The sequence below is a fragment of the Paramisgurnus dabryanus genome, chromosome 21 (assembly GCF_030506205.2).
Source record: "Paramisgurnus dabryanus chromosome 21, PD_genome_1.1, whole genome shotgun sequence".
Classification (NCBI taxonomy): Eukaryota; Metazoa; Chordata; class Actinopteri; order Cypriniformes; family Cobitidae; genus Paramisgurnus; species Paramisgurnus dabryanus.
This window is the reverse complement of record NC_133357.1, coordinates 12495483-12519055: the sequence shown is the minus strand read 5'-3', so window position 1 is coordinate 12519055 and position 23573 is coordinate 12495483. Positions and strand designations below refer to the sequence as shown.

The 23573-nt window shown below is 37.9% G+C and overlaps 2 protein-coding genes across 2 annotated transcripts in view; one reads left to right on the top strand and one right to left on the bottom strand.

The window, feature by feature from the left end:
* The window catches only part of kmt2d (lysine (K)-specific methyltransferase 2D), a 31215-nt gene extending 28509 nt beyond the window's left edge, over nt 1-2706 (top strand). The window contains exon 54 of the mRNA XM_065285622.2: nt 38-2706. Coding sequence (XP_065141694.1) covers nt 38-130 — 93 coding nt within the window. The 3' untranslated portion in view covers nt 131-2706. The remainder of the gene's footprint in view (nt 1-37) is intronic.
* A 91-nt stretch (nt 2707-2797) lies between these two features.
* acvr1ba (activin A receptor type 1Ba) lies at nt 2798-22035 on the bottom strand. The gene is made up of 10 exons (XM_065285627.1): nt 21843-22035; nt 11491-11733; nt 9992-10252; nt 9686-9916; nt 9240-9407; nt 8982-9138; nt 8146-8270; nt 7348-7478; nt 3628-6873; nt 2798-3469 (listed from the first exon to the last, which is right to left on the bottom strand). The coding sequence occupies exons 1-9, from the start codon at nt 21931-21933 to the stop codon at nt 6748-6750; spliced, it is 1533 nt and encodes a 510-aa protein (XP_065141699.1). The 5' UTR covers nt 21934-22035; the 3' UTR covers nt 2798-3469; nt 3628-6747.
* Between the last annotated feature and the right edge of the window lie 1538 nt (nt 22036-23573).

Sequence of the window (23573 nt, the reverse complement as noted above, 5' to 3'; positions counted from 1 at the left end):
CCGCTTCATCGTCCAAATCTTTCTTTTTTTTTTTTAGCTGACCTATGACTATCAGTTTGACTTTGAAGACGATCAGCACAAGATCCCCTGCCATTGTGGAGCCTGGAATTGCAGAAAGTGGATGAACTAGCCTTGCGGGGACAGAGCCTCGCATTTGTTCCCTGGTGCCAGAACACTCCTGCGCCAAAGCCTGTTAAATTCTTACTATCCAGATAATAAGCTGTTCCGAAATGAGGAGGAGAAGTTCGCTCCGTCACCTAAAAGATAAGACTTTATTCACAAGAAGAGCCAAAGCTTTGAAGAGTTAACTTCTTTTGCCACAACCTGAGCTCAAAGGTATCGGACCTTTCTTGTTGAGAAACTTCACCTCTGCCAAAAGCACCTCTACTTTCTCCTCCAACGTTTCCTTTTACCATAAGCTGACTATGGCTGCAATCGATCCCTTCTACATCTACCAAAACAACTGAATTTATAGCATATCACTAGTACTCAGTGAAGATGTGTGATTAAAGCCATGCAAGTACTGAAAAACAAACTAGAACACTTTAGCTCGGACCTATACTTTCCGCTACCAACCCCTGAAAGACCTTCTCCCATGAAATCATCAATGAAGATTGACATTGTGGACATTGGCAAGACAATCCTGAAGTGGCTCTGCTATATGAAATACTATTGACCTGTGGCTCACAAGGCACCAGATGTTTTATTATATTGAGTTCAAAGGTGGGTTTATTTCACCCAGTCTACCTCATTGAGTTTGTGGGAAGTCACTGCTTCGTATGAAACTGTTAAGTGCTACTGTGGATAGGGGAAGGCAGGAATGTGTCTGTGGCAAACTAGCAATTGCCTTCTCGGATAAGCAGGGAATCTTAAGCAGCAGGTTTGCTCCTATCTATGTTTTGCTTTCTAATGATTACAATAATGAGCCAATGCAAATATTATAAGATCAGTTCATGCATTACTTACAGCAATCAGAAATCAAACGGGTGTCTTGAATTTTGGAGGTCACCTAATCGGACTGTAGATATCATGTAGCACATCAGAGCATCTCGCTTTTTAGAGTATGGATGCTCATCCAGATCTTTTAACGATGGAGCAAACTGTGTGAGTGATAGATGACGAGGGCCGCTGCGTACGCTTCGAGACATCACAAATCCACTTGCAGAATTGGCAAATAAAAGGTGGATGTGTTGAACGTGTTGAATTCCTACATCCTGCCTTCATTAGATCTCATCACTCCAACCAGGAACCTTAGGTGTAAGCCTCTTCCCTTCTGTGATAGTGGACTGTTGTAAACTTACTGTAGTGAGTCTTTCTCTGCCTGCTGACAGCCAGTGTATCTTATCTATGTATCGTGGTTTGATAGTGCTAGCACAGTCTACGGGCTCGAAGCGGTGGCAGAGAAAGGCTTAATAAAGGGCATTTCTATTTTCTTTTATATAAGCGTAATTTAAAACGGTTGAATTTCAAAGAAGGGAGTCGAACAAAGTCTTCACATAGCCCTTGCTACTTTGTTCCTCGCTCCCCTTACGTATGACCTCACGTTAAAGATAAATGCAAATGTATAAACTGTACATAACGGGGGACTAAACTCTTTATCCAGCCCCTTTTTAATCGAATTCAAAATTGTAGAGAAATAAAATTCATGAAAAAGCAACCACTGGATATCATTTTATCAGAAAACTTATTGTGTAAATAGCTATAAATATATGTAAAATGGCAAACTAAGTAATATCTTTATGTATATGAACCAGAGTGTTTTTGCATTTAGTTTTTTTCTATCTGCATTTTTCCTACAAGACCATATGCAGTCGAACTACAGGTGTGATGTTTCTCGTCTTCACCAATGAAATTGGAACGGGTGTGGTGAATTTGTTTTGGAGGGTTATCCTGATCATATTTCTTCTTCACGGAAATAGATACTTTTTGAATGAAAAAAGCAGTGAAATGGTGCATAGCATTTGTGTATTTATGTAATATTGTTCACGTATATTTCTTTTATTTATGCAACTGCTTGTGAATTACTGAACCCTGTCTTTGAATCAGTGACAGTTTAAATGAGCATATAAAGGTAAATGGAAAATCTTGACGCTCCCAAGATGAACCAAGATGTTTTTGATTTTGTGTCCTGTTGTTTTTTTCCTCCCTGTAGAAGTGAATGTTTTATACGACTTTGTGAAAAGGCCTGATTGTGGGTGAATGGTTTGGCTTCATTAATCGAAAAACATCTCCCAAATTACATGTGAATTGCACTCGAAATCATTTTATTTATACATCGTGGAGGTATCTGAACTAGCATCGGATGCTCTTTCTTATAAGTCTACTATGTTATTGAAGACGAGAATGCTCACTGGATTTTAGCCAGAGAAACTCATGCCCCTTTGTTCTTTTGAAATTTTAATTTAAGGTCTCTACATGTGTTGTAATTAAATAGATCATGATTTTTCGTTTTTGAACCTGACCTACTTTTTAAAAAAATATGCTGCAACTGTACAGCAGAGCTACTTTTAGGAAAGATGAATAAATGATCGTTTTTATCGTATGTGGCATGTTTTGTATGGATATAATTTTGAATTGTACATATTTTTTGACGTCAGAGGTTGCATCTCTTTATATACGGCTGTCCCCTTCTCTCCCAACCCTTCATTTATTTCTTTGTCTTTGCTTTATTTCTTGTAAAGGAAAATAAAATGCATTTTAAATATACATTTGCATACTTGGCACATTGATTTTTTTGTTAATATAGAGGTTAAGCTTTGTTTTCATTAATTAACAGTTAGCAAAGATTCAATGAAACTGAAATAGGAAAAAGTATTTATTACTGTGTATACCATTTATGTACATCATATTGACTAATCCACAAGTAAATTTGTTTTCAACATATTTCAATTTACACCTTGAACCACAGGGTCAGGAACTCATTTGCAGTCTCATTGAAAGCCTAAACTCATTTCTAACATAGACAAAGTTTAGGGGAATTCGAACTCTGTCCCTCACAAAACTACCATTCAAAATGATGCCAAAAATTGTCTTTCTCTCAGTCTATACCAAAAGTATGAGTACATATTTTTTACACACAATTGTAAAATTCACTTTTTGGAAAAAGCAAGCACAATATAAATAATGATTAAACAACTAGCTGATGTATTTCTCTGTATTTACAATCTCTACGGACAGAATTCCCAGTGTATGATGTACAGCACCATGTTAAAACAAGGTTCAGTCATAATTATTAGTATTAGGCATTCTCAATTCAAGTGTAAATTACAGTTCAATGAATCATGTTACTCTCGTCCGACATACACTTGTCCCACAAAAAGCAGATTCAGGGGATATGACCTTAGCAATATAAAATGCGCACCGGACAATGGGAAATGGACTGCAATAGATTCAGCTACATATAATACACAATACACATAGGACCCTTGCTCTATTCCAGTGGTTCCCAAATCCAGTCCTTGGGACCCCCCTCCCAGCATGTTTTAGATGTCTCCTTATATGAAACACCTGATTCCACTCATCAGGCTCCTTCAAGCCTAGCCTGATGAGTGGAATCAGGTGTTTCATATAAGGAGACATTTAAAACATGCTGGGAGAGGGGTCCCGAGGACTGGATTTGGGAACCACTGCTCTATTCAGCCTTTCATTTTGAAACAGAAGACCCCCTTGAATGAAATTAAGCCAATACAGACCCTTAATTTCAAATTCTAATGTCATCTGTTATACAATTCAGTTGATATTCCTTAAAGGTGGGGTGCATGATAAAAAAAAAGTTGGGCCAAGTACCAAAACTCACTTGTAGCCAATCAGCATTAAGGGGCACGTCTACTATCTGACATCATTAGGCTTGACTTCATGCGGCGCTGCACGAACCGACACCCGGTTGAAAGTACCGCGAGAATGATTTGAGAAATTATTTTGTCTAGCGGCATCCGCCTGTCGGTTCTAGCAGCACCACATGAAGTCAAACAAGCCTACTGCCTGGGTTGTGTATGTGTGGGGCGGGTCTATCAAAGGAAGGTACAGATCTATTGGGGAAGGTGCGTGTTTGTCGAGGTGATTTAAAATGTCAACATTGGCTTTCAGAGATCATGCACCCTGCCTTTACAGTCCAGTTTATAGGCAGAAAATATGCTTTCTGGCTATCCCAGGTAAAAAAGATGTTAAAATACACTTTAGGTAAACCTAGTAAATGTACTATTTCAAACAATAGTTTAGTACTTAATATACAACAAATTAGCCTTTAGTACTTTTTAAGATAAACTTATTTAAGTGTACTCAACTGTGCTATTTTAATTATTTTAATACACGGAAAATCAATTGAAGTATTACTGGTATTTAGTATACAATTTTTGGTTACACTTTATTTTGATAGTCCACTTTAGACATTTTACTAACTATAAATAACTACATGCCAACTACCTTTCAATAATTTGCAACTATACGTCAACTAACTGTCATTAGAGTATTAGTAGACTGTAAGCGTTTGGGTTAGGGAAGAGGTTTGGGTTAGTGGAATAAGTTGACATGCACCTGAAAAGATACTTATAGTCAGTTGAATGTCTGTTGAGATATCATCACAATAAAGTGTTGGTAGATATTAAGCAGACAGTCTACTAATTCTCTAAAGATTGGTAGTTGATATGTAGTTGCAAAGTTACTTATTTAATAGTAAAATGTCTAAAGTGGACTATCGAAATAACGTGTTACCCAATTTTTTCAAGTGCACTGAAGTAGGACTATACTTTAATTAGTATATTTGTAGTGTATAACTTTTACAAAATGTATTTCAAATGTACTTGTTTATTTATTCTTAAAGGGATAGTTCACCCAAAAATAAAAAAATTCTCTCATCATTTACTCACCCTCATGTTGCTACAAACCTGTATAAATTTCTGTTTTGATGAACACAGGGGAAGATATTTTGAGGAATGTTGGTAACCAAACCGTTCGTGAGCCCCATTTTCTTCGGTAGTATTATTTATCCTACTATGGAAGTGAATGGAACTCATGATTGGTTTGATTACAAACATTCCTTAAAATATCTTTCTTCGCGTACATCAGAAAAATTTAATTCATATAGGTTTGTAACAACATGTGGGTGAGGTGACAGAATTTTCATTTTGGGGGAACCATCCCTTCCCATTCCAGCATCTATTGCCATATTCATAAGGGAAACCCACCTTTATCAGGGACCCTTATGCTCTGTGGCCAAAGTGCCACCTACTTGCTGGGTTTGTAAGTATACTTTTACCTAGGATAACTAACAGTAAGCAAGACACATGCGCACACCAGCCTGACAGAGGAGGGAACAGTAAAGTGGCATTATGTGTTAAACAACAAACACGAAGTTGCATGAATAAATGATCAGTAGTACACTGAAATTTAAAGCAACACTATGTAGTTTTTATACCTTTAAATAATGTCTCTAAAATTATTTCAGTGATGGAACAACTTTTAACTGGACAAACTGACTGTTGCTGAAACCTGAGCAGCCTCCTAGCTGCTACAAGCACACTCTAAAAGTGGGGGTGGAGGATAGAGCACACAGCCCCGCCCCTCCCCCTGCCTGCAGAAAAATGTGTATGATACCAGGCACTGTTGCGCTTTTCAACCACATGGGGGAGCTGTAAGTCATTTTTACATGGAAACTACATAGTGTTGCTTTAACTGAATAAGTCTTCAATGCACAGCAAAGCAGAGCAATACGTGTAAAATACGGGCATTACAGAGATAACGTTTTCTCTGAAGTGGTACTAACTACTACATCCCTAATGGACAATGATAGCAAACATTAAACAGTAGTGAAGTTTAGCATGTCAACTTTCCGATATAAAGCAGTTTGGAATACAAGTATTTTTTCTTACCAAAACCACTCATTTATTTCCTCTGTACTGACAGCACTGGTCTGAGATAATGGAGCTAGATCAGAAAGATTGTCAGTTACGAGTAAACGTGAGCTAGAAATGGTTGCACAACGCACACCGCAATTACGTGGACTTAAAAAATAATAATTCAATAAAACTCACACATACGCTCATTTCCTGTGAACATTGCATCACACGCTGAGAGTTGCACATTGACTTCAGCAAAAAAGATGAATGAGCAGATTTTTACTGATGATCTGTCAGGAGCAAGTAGTTTAAATTCATGTCTTCCACAAAAAACGAAATGCTGCAATGCCTATTTTCACTTGACATTCACGTAGTCCTTCCTTGCTTTGCTACACTTAGATTTTTACATGTATTGAAAGTCTTAGCAGGACAAAACAGTGTTATCCACATTTTTCACATTCTTACAACAGCAGTATAGCACTATGTATATATATTTATATATGTATATTTATGTTGTAATATGACATACCGTATATAAGTGAATGAGGGATGGACAAAACTAAATTCAAAGTCACATAGCAACGTCCGTTTTGGATGAATCATCGAAGTGGTGACATTAAGTTCTTGAAAAACTAAATTCTTGGTCGCAGCTTATCTGTCATTCCTGCCAAAAGAAATAACAATAGGTCCGTGGAGGGAAGTTGGAGGCTCATCACAATAGGCTGTTTATACTTCCGGAAAAGTGTTGGGATCGACCGATGCTCAGTAGTTTCATTTGAGATGGTGAGGTAGGCCTCATCACAACATTAAAAGGATAAAAAAAGAGAGAGATAAAACTGGCAGGTTTCTTTCCGCTAACGTCTTTAATATGCGCTTGTGCGTCTTTACAGGGACGTGCAGCATCCCGTCTGTTTCAGATCTTAACGTCTTCCTGGATGCTGAGTTGAGAGAGCGTCTTCTTGATCCGCAGAGCGGTAAGCCGGGCGGCCCCGTTGGCATACCAACACTCCCGCATGATCTTTCCCATAACTCTCAGTGCCTGCAGAGTCGAGCACACCCGAATTAAAAATGACTTTTTTCAAGCTTTATCACACTGTATCATAATAAAAAGAAAAGTATGCTTGTGAAAATAACAAGTGAATTCAATTAAAGCTGTATAATCAGATTTAATAGTCTCGGTCTCAGACAGCACGCCCACAGACCGTCTGATGCATACAAAATCAGCAAGAGCTTTTGAAACTCGAAAGTGTCTGTGCCATTATTTGTATTTTTTCTTGTTTTGGTTTATTATAATCGATTTCAGATTTAAATGCCTCTAAACGTCTAGGGGAAAAATTATATACAAGAAAAAAAAATGTCACAGATATAAAGACACAGATAAGTCCAATGCACAAAAATTAATTTTGAATTTTAGGACCAAGAAATCGATACATCATAAAGTTTTAAACCTCAATGTGGAATAAAAACTGAATAAACTGTGATTGGTCATTTAACATGTCTTATTGTTTTTTACCTCATAGCTTTGCCACCAGTTTGGCACATTTGGCCGTAGTCTCTGGTCACACACCACCTTCCTCATCTCCTCTATGGAGGGGTCGGACGGCACCAGATCATAGTATGGAAGCTGGTAATCTTCATGGATGCCTGTTATAAAAACATTCAATGTAAATCCTGATGTTTCAAGTCTGGGTTTAATACTTAAAGGGACACTCCACTTTTTTTTTAAATATGCTAATCAAGGACTTTGCTGCTGTAACATGGCTGCAGGAGGCGCCATATTACACAGCGGTGGAAAATAGGAACTTTAGTAACTTTCAATGACAGGGGACTATTTTCGGGCTGTGCGTAATATCACTACGCCTGCTGCAGCCATGTTACAGCAGCAAAGTCCTTGATTATTACGCCAGAATGAGAGTATAGTTCCTAGCCATATCTGCCTAGAAAATCGAAACTTTAAATTTTCTGTTGATCTTAGTACACAATGTAACTACAGAAGAGTCAAGTTTTAAATAGGAAAAATATCCAAACAATTTGGTTATTTTTTTAGCGTGATGCTAATGGTCTAATCAGATTCAATGGATTATGCTAAGCTATGCTAAAAGTGGTAGCACCAGACCCAGAGATCAGCTGAATGGATTCCAAGACGGTAAAAATCAAATGTTTAACTCTACGGAAGCTGGAAAATGAGCATATTTTCAAAAAAAGTGAAGTGTCCCTTTAAATGCTAATTTCTTAGTCATTTTGCATAAAGGAAATTAAAGAATTAAGCTGAGGTCAATGGGAAACACTGGGTGAAAGAAGTTTTCCTTACCTCCAGCATTACACCGTCGTGCAATCTCCCAGTATACCAGTCCCAAAGCATAGATATCAGCACACTTAAAAGAATCAAAATGTTTCATGTTGATCGTTTCATCTAGTACCTCTGGAGCCATGTATCTGAAAGGAAAATAAAACTCATGTTACTTAAACTGTGCAAATGCATATAAAATTGCATAAAACATCATTAAACTGAAGAATTGTGGGGCAATGTGGTGGTTTCCTCAAACAGGTCCAGACTAAAATGCATGTTTAGGTGCCTTAAATAAAACATTTTACATTTTGCAAGTATTGTTTTTGTAAGTTAGGTTTGTAATGGCCTTAAATAGTACCCTGCTATTGAAAGTTACCAAGGGGACTACTTTCAGGTGCTGCGTAATATCATTGTGCCTGCTGCAACCATGGTATGGCAGCAAATTCTTGATTATTACGCCAGAATGAGAGTATAGTTCCTAGCCATATCTGCCTAGAAAATAGCAACTTTTAATTTTCTGTTGGTCTTAGTACATGATGTAACTACAGAAGAGTCAAGTTTTAAATATCGAAGGAAAAATATCGAAACTCTTTGGTTATTTTTTAGTGCGATGCTAATGGTCCAATCAGATTCAATAGATTATGCTAAGCTATGCTAAAAGTGGTACCGCCAGACTCGGAGATCGGCTTAATAAATTCCAAAACGGTAAAAATCAAATGTTTAACTCTAGGGGAGCTGGAAAATCAGCATATTTAAAAAAAAAAAAAGTGTAGTGTCCCTTTAATCTAAACTCCAAAATATTTATACATAAGGTTTATAATGTCATGGAGTGTAATATTTAAAAAAAGAAAAGGTACCTTTTAGTGCCAACCCTCTGATTGGGAGCGATATCAATAGTATCAGTGATGGACTCGTGACGTACAGCGAGCCCCAGGTCCGCTATGGCACAAGTACCATTCTTTTTCACCAAGATGTTTTTAGATTTGAGGTCACGATGTGCAATTCCTGGTTTTCCTGTGGGAGGTGACAGTCAAGATTTAGTCTTCCATTTAGTTTTGTGAGTACAGGATTCCTACAATGTACAGGATGTTGAGTCAACATTTATTTATATTTACCCTGTGTACCCAAGATCTCCATGTGCAGATGTGCCAGTCCACTGGCTGCCGAGAGTGATAACTTGATCATACCCTCGATTGTGACAGAGTAGTGGTTGAGATAGTCAAATAATGAGCCGTGTTCATGGTAGTCTGAGACCAGCCACAGTTGTGTCCATGTGCCATTGTCTAAGAAAAACAGAGAAAAATTGTGAGCAAAAAGATTAAAGTATGGTTTTTATTCATCTTTTAAAACTCTACATTTTATTTGTGATCCAGTCTCTGTGACTCTTTCTACACAAAATCATGTAAAGAACATTCTGTGAAAATAGAACCTTGATATCTTTAGTATTGACTTAGTAAGGTCATGTCAAAAATTGAAATCAATGACTTTGATGCTCATAAACTTATAATTAGATTTCACAGGCAGGGTCACACATGGACCAACGTTTACAGACACATCATACCTTTATTATCAGCAGCAATAAAGCCCAAGATGTTTTCATGACGTAGCATTATGGTCTGGTAAATCTCAGCCTCGCGGAACCAGGAGCGCTCCTCTCTGGATGAGAAGATCTTAACAGCCACATCTCCTCCTCTCCATCTCCCTCTCCAAACCTCCCCGAAGCGGCCTTTACCTATAATCTCCTGCAGTACGATTGTCCTGGCGACCGTCCGCTGAACAAACAGCGGCAGACCTGTTGCAAACAACACGTCAGCAAAACCGTTCATGTGCAAACCACTTGCTTTTCATGCGAGTAAAAGTGACCTACCAGAGCCTGAACCCGAGGTGGACAGATCAAAGATTAGATCCTGTAAGGTCTTGTCTTTGGCCAAATAAAGATGATCGCAGGATGGATCTTCAACATCGAGTCTCTGCCGGTGGTTGTAGTTCCGCTGGTGGTGCTGGTAAATCAGCACTCCCACAATGAGCAGAAGGCAAAACAAGAAGACCGGCCCAGCAATCACAGCCACCAGCTCTACCGGACCCCAGTTGCTACCTGAGCCCGACCAGTTCCTTTCTTCAGAAATCCCTGAGAGAGGAGTCACATTTACATTTAGGCATTTAGCAGACACTTGGGTGAAACTCACGAAATCCAGACTTAGAAGGTGTCCAGCATCAGATTTTTTTAAAAGCCCTTGAAGCCAATTTTTATGCACATATAAGATTAAGGTCTGAACTTACTTTAACCATTATTTTTAGAGGATTTAAAAAAAAAACTTTAGAATTATTTATTTATCAAAAATTATCATTACCGCAACATGACATTACATTAAATATATGGATTTACAAACTCATGTTTCGGTAATGAGAACTAAAAAGTTGTCTAGGTACTATGACAAACAAAATTTCAACTTTTATCTGGAGAGAAAAAATAAGAACTGCTTATCTGTTAGCCATCTTGAGTTTCACAGTCAATTATGTCCCTTCCAACAATTTTTTTTAAAGTTAGTTCCTTGAGGGCTTAAACAATTGAAAATTGTTGCAGAGGATGAAAAAATTGGTCTTCGACGCATTTATATTCCTTATTATTGTCTCTACATTTACCAATGATCACCAAATACCACATGTTTCTTTACTGTATATGTTTATAGTATAACATGCACTGAAGCTTTTAATTTTTTAGATTTTTTAATTATAAATATTTCCATGTCAAAGAACCCAAATCCATTGACATGTTGCGATAATGAAAAATTTCCCCTTAAATGTGTAAAAAAACAACAAAATTGGTTTGTATGATGTCATTTGAAATCATGTGCAAAACAGTACATGAAGAGATGTTTGTAACTGTATGCTTCTTATTTTGATACTCTTACTTGGCATTTACTTTCTTTATCAAAATGTTTCATGACACCTCATAAGTCTAATATCGCGAGAATCACCTACTTGTGTCCAAAGCAACTTACAACCTAAAGGTATACAAATACAAAGGTATTGTCTTGCGATTGGCTCACATGTGACAGACACGTGACCCTGCCTTTAAAAACCCAGCTAAAGTCATTTTACTGATTTACTGTTTTCTACATTAAGTCATCCTACATAATGTAAAGAACATTCTGTGAAATCATTATGATGTGAAATCAAACCCTAATCTCATTGATTAGAGACTTTAGCCTGGATTTCACAGGCAGGGTCACACAATATTACGTTTAGAAGTGGTGACCTGTCTTAAAAAACTATCTGTAGATGCAAGTTACAGAATGAAATGCCAGCTCTGGGTACACAAAGCTACAGAAACAAGCCACACAAGATACATTTTTTAACTCCTACCATTTGGAACTTGAAGGTTAATGCTGTTGCAGAAATCTTTGTAACAGCAGTGTGTATTGACCAGTCCCTTGGCACTCAGGCAGTAGATGGGCTGCCCTGGCGGTACCAGGCTGTCATGAGGGATACAGATTCGCACCTGCTGCTCTTCCTGACCGTTAATGTAGGACGTGGAGGCCATGCAGGCCCCATCGGTCTCGCACACATAACCGGTCTTCTCACAAGAGGTGCAGTTACACTTGAGAGCTGGTGAGAGATAGAGAGAGATTAAAATATAACTGTTATTGACTTATATAAAATACAAATGTTTTTGTGAAGATCATGGGTTCAGTTACCAGTACAAAATAGGTACCATAAAATGCACTGTAAATTATTCTGGATAAAAGCATTTGCCAAATGCAGAGGATGTAAGTGTAGTAGTCTGAAACAACCACCAGGGGGCAAACAAGGCTCAACATGCAGAAAGGGACCCACTAAGTTAACTCAAGCAAATATACTGCATGCTGAATCTAGTTTGCTACTAAACTGCGTAACATGAAACTGAATCCAGCACTGCAGATGAACCCAAACAGACTGTGTACGGCAAAAGCTGGCATAGGATTGACTGATCTGGACCTCTACTGCAGTACCTTTAATATCTGTGACAAACAAGAGCCACTCATTGGGATCATGGATGTTTTATTAGTATTTATGGTTAAAAAAACATTACCGTACATACCGTACATTTTTATAACTACAGATTTCACTGTCATCCTGAAATGCACTGATTTGGTACAAAACCCATGTATTTGAAAAGCACTGTGTGATACTCACTTTTGTTTGTGTTATTTTGTAAATGGTATATTTATTTACTTATGCATGTAATTATGTACTGGTACATTTTGTAATATATAAAAGAAAATCAATAATAAAAAAAATTAATAAAAAGAAAAGCGCTGTGTGCCTTATTAGCCAACTAATCCATACGTTGTGATTGGCCTGAATACCTCTGACATCAGCCAGAAACGTGATGCTCCTTACCATGTTTAAAGATTCGCTCACAATGCAATGCTAACAGGAGTTAAGTTACAGGTTGTAAGTCCGAAGCGGGAGGAATTATGATAATGTCGGTCTTGTCTACATCACCAATGCCAGGAAGTTAACTGTTGCCTACAATCCGTGTTTTTGTTGTAGTCCAAGAGAAGAGATTTACGTTGGAGACGATAACTTGCATCATCATCACTTTGGGGTATTGATTTACCTTGTGCATATCTTTAACATGTACTTATACACACCTACAGAAAATGTAAAATCGTGAATCATACCATAGTTGATTGAATGTTGTCACTTGCAACAGTACCGTGGTACAATGTATGATAGAGGATAATGCATGCTATTTTGATATTGTATGTGCATGAGTTTCAACAGCATGCCATTGTTTTTATATGCATTTATGTAGTTCAAATTAGTAGCGTAAAGGTCATAGGTTTGAATGTATGTATGATGTAAAAAAAGTCGCTTTGGATAAAAGCATCTGCCAAATGCATAAATATAAATGATATATCCAAATGTTCCAAAAAAGGAAACACATTTTGGAATTTCATATTGCCTACATTATAATCTCGGAACCCTGCAGGCAGAAATAAATGATATCATCAATCTTGTGAATACTCAGACACCAAGACAGAAAACTGCATTGCATTTTGGAGCTATTTTAAAAGCATCATCGCCATTGTGTATTTTTGTGTCTCTGTCTTCAGCAGGTCGGGACAAACTCGGATGAAAATCGGGATACTGCCGGGACGCAGAGACGGGTGACCGAGGTCGAAACATGAAGACTGACTGGCTGTCACACTTTACTGGCGCCCTCGGGTTTATCAGCCCAATGCTGAACTGCAAACAATGCCAGGCCACTTAAAACAAATTGCATTGGTTTTAAAATAACCGGACTTCAGATGCTTAATAGTTGATCACGACAGAGCCCACCAACGCACAAACAGGCTTGCTTTTTATTTTAATCCGATCTTATTTCATTGCTTTTTCCAACAGTACGGTCTTGTGGCCTTTATGAGCAGATCCTGCTTTTAGCATTTACCCCTGTTGTCACTCATCTCTCCCATACACACACATTATTCCACTAACGCACAATTGATCTGACTCACTACACTTCCTCTCAATGTTTTTCACATGCAGGTTTATTGCAAAACTCCTGACATGAACCACACCTCTTTGAACAAGTGTCAACTTTGCTATTCGTGGTGTGTGTGCGTGTCAGTGTGCGAGTGTGTTTGTGTACTCTTTATATATATATCTTATAAAGGCTGTGATCTTAAACACACACTAAAGTGCACTGCCAGTAACCATTAGTGGATCAGATCCAATCCAAGTGAAGTTCACATGCTAGAGGAATTTCCTGCAGATTGCGTCGAGGTGACCAGGCCCTGATAACGGGAGAAAAGACGCGGTGCCATAAGCCACTAATGGAGCACACGCAATATCACTGAATCACCCGCAGACACTCTGGGAGGCAAATAAAATGACCGTAATTGGCTCTTTCTGTAAGAGTCTGAGAGAACACAAGAAAGATATTACATTAATTACAAACAGGATAAGCATACTTAACAGTCGTGTCGCCATCGAACAATAAAGACTTCACTATCACAATCGTGCGCCACTTAAATGCCTTTGTGTGTCAAGTACGTTTTGAACGTAAAAAGTAACTCGACCCATTAGCTAAGCAACGAAACACAAACCCTTTTCAGGTCAACCATTATGTGCCTGCACATACACATTTCATGTCAGTGAAACTTATCTCGACGCGACATTTCCTCCCAGTGTTGTGAACAGGGTCATGGCAAACATTTCAACATGCCAACTATTTATGCTGACAATACACTGCGCTGTCATAGGATACTATAGCTTATTTTTTCTTAAAACCTAGACAGCCTCCTTTTCAGACAGAATCCTCTCCATCGTGAAACTTTATATAGGCAGCAAAATGACTCACAACTGATGCCAATAATAAAGTTTGGCTTATACATGTTGACAATCTAAAAATATCAATTTCACTCATGTTTATTTACAATGATGTTGTATTTGTTAACATTAGTAGCTAGCATGAACTAACAATGAGTAATATAGTTTTTTTAATATTTAATAATTAGTGCTGGGCAAAGATTAATCGCATACAAAATAAGAGATTTTTTGCATAATATATGAGTGTGTGCTGTGTGTAATTATTATGTATATATAAATAAATATACACACGCACGCACGCACGCACGCACGCACACGCACATTCATGTATTTAAGAAACATTTACATATGAAGAGTTTGGTTCCAAAACGCAATAAATCCATTGACAAATTTCGGTAAAAACGTGTTTTCTATACCAAGAAAGTGACAAGATGAAAACCATTATTTTCTGTTACAAATAGCATCTTTAGGTTATAAAAACAAAAAAAATTAAAATCCATAACAAGTTTTTTTTTTCAAAATTCTATAAAATCTATTAAATCGATGTATAAATATGCATTCATTTTTGCCATTTAATATTCATTTAGTTGAACAGTTGTACACACCAATTAAAACAAAAAAAACATTAATGGCATTAATCAAAACACTTTGTCATATTAGGAACGCCATTGTCAAAGCCTGCTTTTATTGTCAATTCTGCCACATCATGCCCGCTAGGTGTATATAGGAATAACAAACCTGCAAATGCCGCGACTGGCCAATCATAATTAAGCATTCCAACAAGTTGTGTAATAAAATGTATTAGTAAATGCTGAAATTAATATAGCTAACAATAATAAATGTTTTTGAAGTATTGTTCATTGCTATTTACACAACAACGTTATAGTAAAAACTGAAACGTTTTACATAAAAAAAAACAAAGTAAACTGTAAAATATGTTTTGCATTACAAATGCTACTTCCATAGACTGCTAGGTTTTAAATCAGAGTATATCTGAAGACAAAGGTTGATTTAGTATATAACAGGAATGCCTTAATTTACCATCCAATCATTTTTACATACTAAATCACTTGACATTCACATTCTTAACATTCATATTCCTGTGAAACTTAAACAAACCATATTTAAAAACAAAACTCCTCGCTGTGCACGGCTCCAAACCTGCAGTGAGGAAGCACTAGCGGCCTGGGCCAGACGAGGTCTTGTACACGCATAATTGGTGGCCTTACACTGGCTCTTTGTGTGGAGATTAGAGGGACATGAGGAGGGATTGGGCGGGCTGTGTGTGGACAAAAGATAGGAGTGGGTTGTGTGGTGGGGAATGGGGGAGGTTACCTTTATGCTTTCAGGGGGTAAGGGACTCCCCTGACATGCTTTTAAGAGCTGCTGGTGTAACAGATACGCAAGGACAGAACATAAAGAGGCAACAGAGGGATGTGGGGTCAAGGGGGGGCACTTACAGAGCCCCCAGCTGCGATTAGGATTTTGGCCAAGATACTAGATTGGACAGACCTTAAAACCTAGTCTAGACTTGGCTTAACCTGGCAAAATGGGGAATTCATTTAAGGACAACTTCCTATCATTCCATTCTTGTTCAGACAGGAAATGAAAACCAGTGCGGGAAGACCTGAATGAAATCGTTGCCATTAAGAGTGTGCTCTGTTGATGAGAGTTAGGCTCATGGGAGATTTAATCAATGATGAAGCCGCAAGCAGCTTCACATCACTGGTATTGTGATTAAGAGTACGTTTGCACAACAACGATAAACTAAAAATAGAAATGTTTTTACGTATTTTTTACGGCACATAGGTACGCGAAAACGAATAAAAACTGTATTATGCATGCCAGGCGTTGACGATGTCACAAAAAAGCTGTGTCCAAATTCAAAGGCTGCGACCTTCTAAGGATGTATTCTAAGACCGATTGCGTCAACACCAGCGCTACTTAAAGCTCTCGGACTAAATATAAAACATCTTAAACTGTGTTCCGAAGGTCTTACAAGTTTGGAACGACATGAGGGCGAGTCATTAATGACATTATTTTCATTTTTGGGTGAACTAACCCTTTAAGGCTAGTAAGGCCGTCCAAATTTGAAGGATGCTTAAAACGTAAAACTTGAAATCTTTTATTCTTTTCTTTGAAAGCAGCGGGTATGTTCTTTCATTTGATATAATGTATGTATATATATTTCTGGAAAACATTAAACTTTTGTGAAAATCATTAAAAATGCTGGCGTTGACTTGCAACATTTAAAAAATAAATAAAACGCTGGCATGGAAAGAGTTAAGGTAGATCAATCATGCAGGATAAGCCCTGTCCAGGAAACCGCCCCCAACGGTTCTGATCTTCAAAGGGAATAGGGCATAGGTATGATCACTTCTGATTGGAATTTTCCCACCATTTCACACTATCACTACAAAGAGGTGCTAACTGTATTGTTTTTAAAAAACTCAAAAGTTTGCATTTTCATGCCCCCAAACACCGATGTTGTGTAAATAAACAGCCAAAATGAAAAGGTTTCCATTTTTAGTTGTGCAAAATGATGTCTTGTAAATGGCTCCTCGAGTATCCGCAAAGTGTGAACTTCCAAGTCGGGGTCAAAAACAAGACCGTGTGGTTTAAAAGCTTGGAAGCAAATATTGCCCCTGTGACAAAATCAAATCTATTACAAATGGATGGCAATGTGCTCATCTCCTTGCAGGCATTAGCTCTTTCTTAACCTCCTGTAGATAATGAAAGCCTATCATCCTCAGTCGCTCAGGAGAGCAGGATGCCAGGGGCTACTGAGAGCGGGCAGACAGAGAGTGCAGTTACCCAAGATGCATAGGGTTGAAACGGGATCCACAGAGCACCCAGACAGGGAGCTGATTAAGACATGCAGACGCCACCAGACAGCGTGCACACACACATATACACACAAACACACACACAGACGTGCACTCTAAAACACACAGAGTTACACGCTCACCCACTCACAAAATCAATGATGTGAAGGGAAGGGGAGCTTCTTTGGCACCCTCATGGTCAAATTACTCATCTGGTCAGGAGTCTGAAATCTCTTTTCCCCCAGAAACCTAAATGCTTTTCTCTTACAAAGAGACAGCAGTCTGAAACCCCCTAATACTGCAAAATAATACTACTGTCTGGGACGAATAAATCACATGATGAAGAGAATCATACTAGATACTGATAGTATTAAAAATTAAATAATGGTTTAGTACACCCCCCCAAAAATTTCATCATATCGTCATTTCAAAGCTGAAAGCTTGTATTTTTTCCTATGAAACATAGATTTTTAAGGAATACACACATTGAGTAAATAACGCCCCTGTTAACTTTTTAGCGAACTTTATCTTTAAAAGCTTAAGTTTACGATCAAGAGTCATGACTCATGACCCGTTTTCAGCAAAGCAGAAGGAAGGATGCAAGATAATAATCTTTGAAACTACAAATCCTTTCAGTTAAATGTAATATTTTTCAACAAGCAGGCCAGGAAAAGGTCTGTCCTTCCATGTAATGGGCCGTTCAGGTTATTAGCAAGGTCATTAATGAAGCAGACACCAACCTCAGTCTGCCGTGACCGTGGACTCAACCCCCAGCCAGCCTTCCCAGGCACACGCCATTACACACATTATAAACCCACATATCTTTCGGTGCTCTGATGTTATATACAAGCACACACATGCAAAATAAGGCTTTATGTGCTCCCTTTCATTTCCATACCTCCACACCTGGAGCTCTACTGCAGGTCTGGGGTTCAAATGCATGCTCTTGCCTGCTTTCATAACACAAGTGTAAAGCTTTGTGGTTGCTGTATCGATTTTATTAAATGGAAAGCTCACCCAAAAATATATAGCCACATTCCTCTGAAATACTTATATAATATTTTATTGGCCTTTTAGGAGCTTGACAGCCACTGGAACTGTTTGTCGTATGGCAACAATTCTTGAATATTTTCTCTTTACTATTCCAAATAAAAAAGCATTCAAGTTTGGAATAAATAACAACAAGTTTTAAAGAAAAAAATTACCCAAAAATGAAAATTCTGTCATATTTACTCACCGACAATGCCAATGCATTTACACACACACACCGTAAAAAAACAAATCCTGGAAAGACACGTGACGTATTTAAAGTCCTGCACTTTAAAAGTTTTTACACACGTCTGAAGTTTGCTATTTATCCGTGATTTCTCTTGAAAAAACGCTCGTGATGCGCTGTTCTGTCATGCAGCACGGATAGTGACGAGCTTCCTGATCTCTGCTTCAGTCCAGTTTGCCGTTATATCCCGCCGTGACTGCTGATCTGCATTTAAATTAGTGTGTCAAAGAACTGAACCACAACTTCTTGTCGCAATGACATGTGCATCCTCACTACGGCACGCCTCTTGTTCACACAGAATGCTTTCTGTGAATGTTACGCAATGTTACTAGGTTCGCTTTACGGAAGCGATCCCTGGACATTTACGGGACGTGTTTGCGTTCACACAGAAGCATCAATTTAATGGAAATTTTCTGGGACCAAAGTGCTGTGTGAATGGGGTATAAAAGTTTCTTAATTTTGTTGAACAAAAGACATTTTGATAAATGATGGTAAGCACACAGTTGATCGTACCCATAGACTTCCGTAGTATATTGCATTTTCCTTCAATGTGTCCCATCAACTGTGCAGTTGAAGATCATTTATCAAAATATCTTCTTTTGTATTCAACTGAATAGAAAAACGTATACAGTTTTAGAATAGCATGAGGGCAAGTAAAGACAGAATTTTCATTTTTGGGTGAAATAAGCTTAACCCTTTAGGTTTCAGTAAATAATGACAAATTTTAAATTTAGTAAACTAATGCTTCTATAAAAAGCCAGACGTGTGCAAGTAGTTATGGTATAACTTACACGTTCACATTTTTCCTCTCTTATTGTTAATGATAGTTGGAACACATTAACAATCAGTTCTTGTAAGTGAGTGAATCACTCATAAAATACAAGTTTAAATGGGTGATTGTGACATTCCTGGCGTGTTTTCCACCTAACATAGAGAAACAGAAATGCTGTGAATCAGTGCAAGTTCGACGCTCTGGTTTTCTCTGTGTGAAGGGAAAAGAAAAATCTGGGAAAGAATAAAAGATGATGAAAGAGACGCACCCTGCCTTACGGCTGTCTGCCGAGCTCACGGTGCCCATATCACATTGCTGTTGTTTTCCCACACGGGCCTGTGAGAAGCGTCACACGACATCTAGAAGAACACTCACACTCAGTTTATCAAAAACTCTGATAACGGACTCACAGCGAAAACTAATCAGTAATACACAACAAGTAGGCTACTCTACAAGCAGGGCCCGGGGACACTGAATAGCTTCAGATTCCCCGGCTTCACCGCCTCAATGGAATAATTACCATAACATTGCCGGAGACTCCAATTTGCTCCATTTCCAATAGTCTGTATCCAACTGCCGGCAGCTGTGCAAACCCATCACTGACAGCTCTTGCACTACAATCCACTCACTGTCTAGTCTGACATTGGGCTGACCCAGTCAAACTTACTACAGGTGGGATCTGTCCATTGCTGTTCCTATCAAGTTCTGTAAGAACATTTGGCAGCATTTTGTACTTCACATTTTTTGTGAACAGAGGATGATTCGTGGATAATGATGACTCACCCATTAAAGATCACAGATTGCTTAATTTTCTGAAGTCTGGCCCCTGCTGTGTTGAAATTCATTACCACGGTCCTTCTTGAAAAGCATTTGGTATTTGCAACAAGACCATTCATATTTTAAAGGGATAGTTAAATATAAAAACTCTTTTATCACTTACTTACCTTCATGTTATTCCAAACCTGTATGACTTTCTTTTATCTATAGAACATTTGAAGAACGTTGGTAACCAAACAACATGGGGCCCCATTGACTTCCTTTGTATTTCTCAAAATAAAGAACGATTCATATATAGGTTTTAAATATTGATTTTTTTTATTTTTGTGTGAACTATCCTTTAAAATTGTGGAATGTTAAAAAAAATTCCAGTGGCCTGGCCTCAATTAATATTCTAGCTATAAACACACATCAAGAAGGTTGCTCTGTTTCACACAAGCATATTTTGTTTACATGCTAATATCATCTGAACACAAATACCGCACAGTTTTGTAGAGATGACATAATCCTTCCAGAAAATCTTGCCAGCGTTTCCAGGCACAAACTGTTATTGCAGCGTGCCATGCAACCACAGACATGTTTATTTGTGCTGCGAATGTAACGACCATCAGTTTGTCCATACAAAAGAAAGGCAGACTCCCATGACAGGCCACTGAATAGGGCTCATTGCCCACATTTCCATTACAAAGAACCAGACTCTGAATCTGACTTCAATCTGAATCTGCTGAATGACCAACTTCCCATCCTACACTGAGACTTGCCTTGAGTTATAATACACAACTTCAGGAAGCTATGGACTTTGTGAATAATTGATATAATAACTAAAGCCGGGTTATTCTTTCGTTCTTATGGATCATTATTACCAAACTGGCAACATTTCCTGAGCCTAATGGCTTGGCACAATTAATGGGGTCAATGAGGGCGGATTTTAACAAGGAGAAAATCACATGTTAAGAGACTTCAGTAAGTATACCACAACAATATAAAGGGTACAACATGTATTATATTAAACAATAACAAATAAAGTCCGTCACATTTGATATATTGGCCACGAGGAACTGAACTACGCGTGTTTAACTGTCTCGTGTTTATAAATGTCGCTTGTGCAACGTACGTATTATTCATTGTGACGTCAGTTCTGTGAAATACTGGACGTCGTATGATCTTTCATGTTTAATAAAAAAACTTTATGAAAGTTTCAATATTTTATTTACTATGCTTTTCTTGTTTTATGTAAATGAGTGTAATTTATTATATTATATTTGAGACACGAAAATTCCCTGTTTATGTTTGTATACCTAATACTTCAATGCAAAAATGGAGGTCATTTGGATAGGTAAGTACTCGTAGTTTACATGCCTAAATTCACCTTGAACTGTGTGACCAACATGTTGTGAATTGTTTAACGCAGGCTTGAGCACGCGCATGAATAATACAAATATTAATGCAAACGATTACAAATGAATTTAACAACAACGAATGCTTAGAGAGTTTGTTTTGAGTTCATGACAACAAACGCTCTCACGCGGTTCATTGCGAACAGACAAATCACACAAAAAAATGCGCACGAATCGAACGTACGACATAAACGCTACAATGCAGAGCTGTTTATTTACGCTACAAATAAGTCGTTCACAAATCCCAGACACAGCGCCATGATAAAACCGGGCCAGTCTCTTTCCACACGAACCAGCAGCCTATCAAATACAATACACACACACGCGCAGACAGACACAAGCACGCGACTCACCATCAGCAGCCGCTATGAATCCACACAGGGCGAGCAGCGCTACAGCAGTTCGTCGTGGAAACATGACTGCGACATTCCCATCTCTTTGCATTAATGCATTGGTTGTGTGTGGTATTGACAAGCGAGCGAGATCTCCAACACAACCACAAACCGACCATACAGCGCCTGCCAGGCTCGGGTAGACAATAGTGGGTTAAAGGGGTGTGCCCGGTTTTAAAGGGGAGGCTCCACGCCTCGGCTCCTTTGTTGTGGTAAATGTCTCTTTACAAGGATTCATTTGTGAATTTGGCGTGATGTTCTTGTCTGGAACAGTGGATCTCAACCTGTTTGACTTTATAAGGTCCCCCTCACATTGTTCACAAAATATTTAAAAGCCCCCACACACAAACCCAAACACTATTTGTACCCAATAAATAATTATAGAGCTTGACAGCTAGAAATATGTCTATTTGTTATAGAAATAACTAAACAACAAGGGATATACTGCATTTTAGTTTATTTAAATGTTTTGTTTTTAAATCATTTTCATGTCATAATCTAATAGTGGGCCCTGGTCCCCTAATTGAGAAATAGGCTCTGTGAGATTTCGTCATGATTTCAAAATTTTAACATGTGGCCCTTACATGGACAAATAGGCTAGGTAATAAACCTAAAAATTTGTGTTTTAACTCCAAATGCATCAACATCTTGTGAGTGTATATTTTTCGAGATGTATAATAAAATGTGCTTTTTACATACATGACTATATGAATGACACTGCAGTACTGGTTAGATACCAGAGACCAGAGCTTAAAAATGTATTATGACTCAGGATACAAAGTTACTTTTTTAAACAAACCCACATTGTGCGATGACCCAAATAAGTTTATGGAACCCTGTGAGGACCACAAAAAAACATTCATAACTTCTACAAAAAAAATCCACAGAATGAATTGAGCTTTACAGACCCCAAATCCTCAATAGCAAATATGATATAAATAAATAGCATTGACATTAGTTAGCTCTGTATGAGAATTCCTAGGAGAACTCATTCTGGAATATTTACTTCCTCTAAATAGCAGGGCAGAGGGGAACTTGTGATTTTCATTTTGTGGAATAAAGAGACATTTGATGCACTCACTATTTGTCCTCATAATGGCCACATGACACAACTCTCTGTTACTGTTACTTAGCCTTATGGGTACATAAGAAATCATGTTTAAGATCTAACCTAATTACACTGAAATTCCTTTCAAGTTGCTCTTAAGAATAAGGGTCACATTAAATGCTTTTAGAGTTGTGCCCTACAGACTACAACCACTATTGTGACTATTAACCTCCTTGCCTTTGCTTTATTACATGGTAATATTTTTCCTGCTTGTCTATTGTCTATAAAGTGGAGCCTTTAATGATCAAAGTGTCCAATTTATCAACATATTTCAAGTGGGCATTCATATCCTTTTTTTTTTAACAAAGGCTTTATAATGGGTCATTGTAAGGTGACCAGACAACCAAGTTTTATGAGATTTAATACTTTTAAGTGTAACTATATCTGTTTCAGATGTTTGACTCATTGACTTTGTCTTTGAAATTAAATTTATTCCATGTTTTTTTTTAAATTGCTTACAAAAAGAAAAACTTTAGTATTTATTTATTAACTTATCTAATGTTGATGGTTGCCAATAAGTCAACTGATAGAGCATTGTGCTAGCAACACAAAGACATTGGTTTGAACCATATACTGTAAAAAAA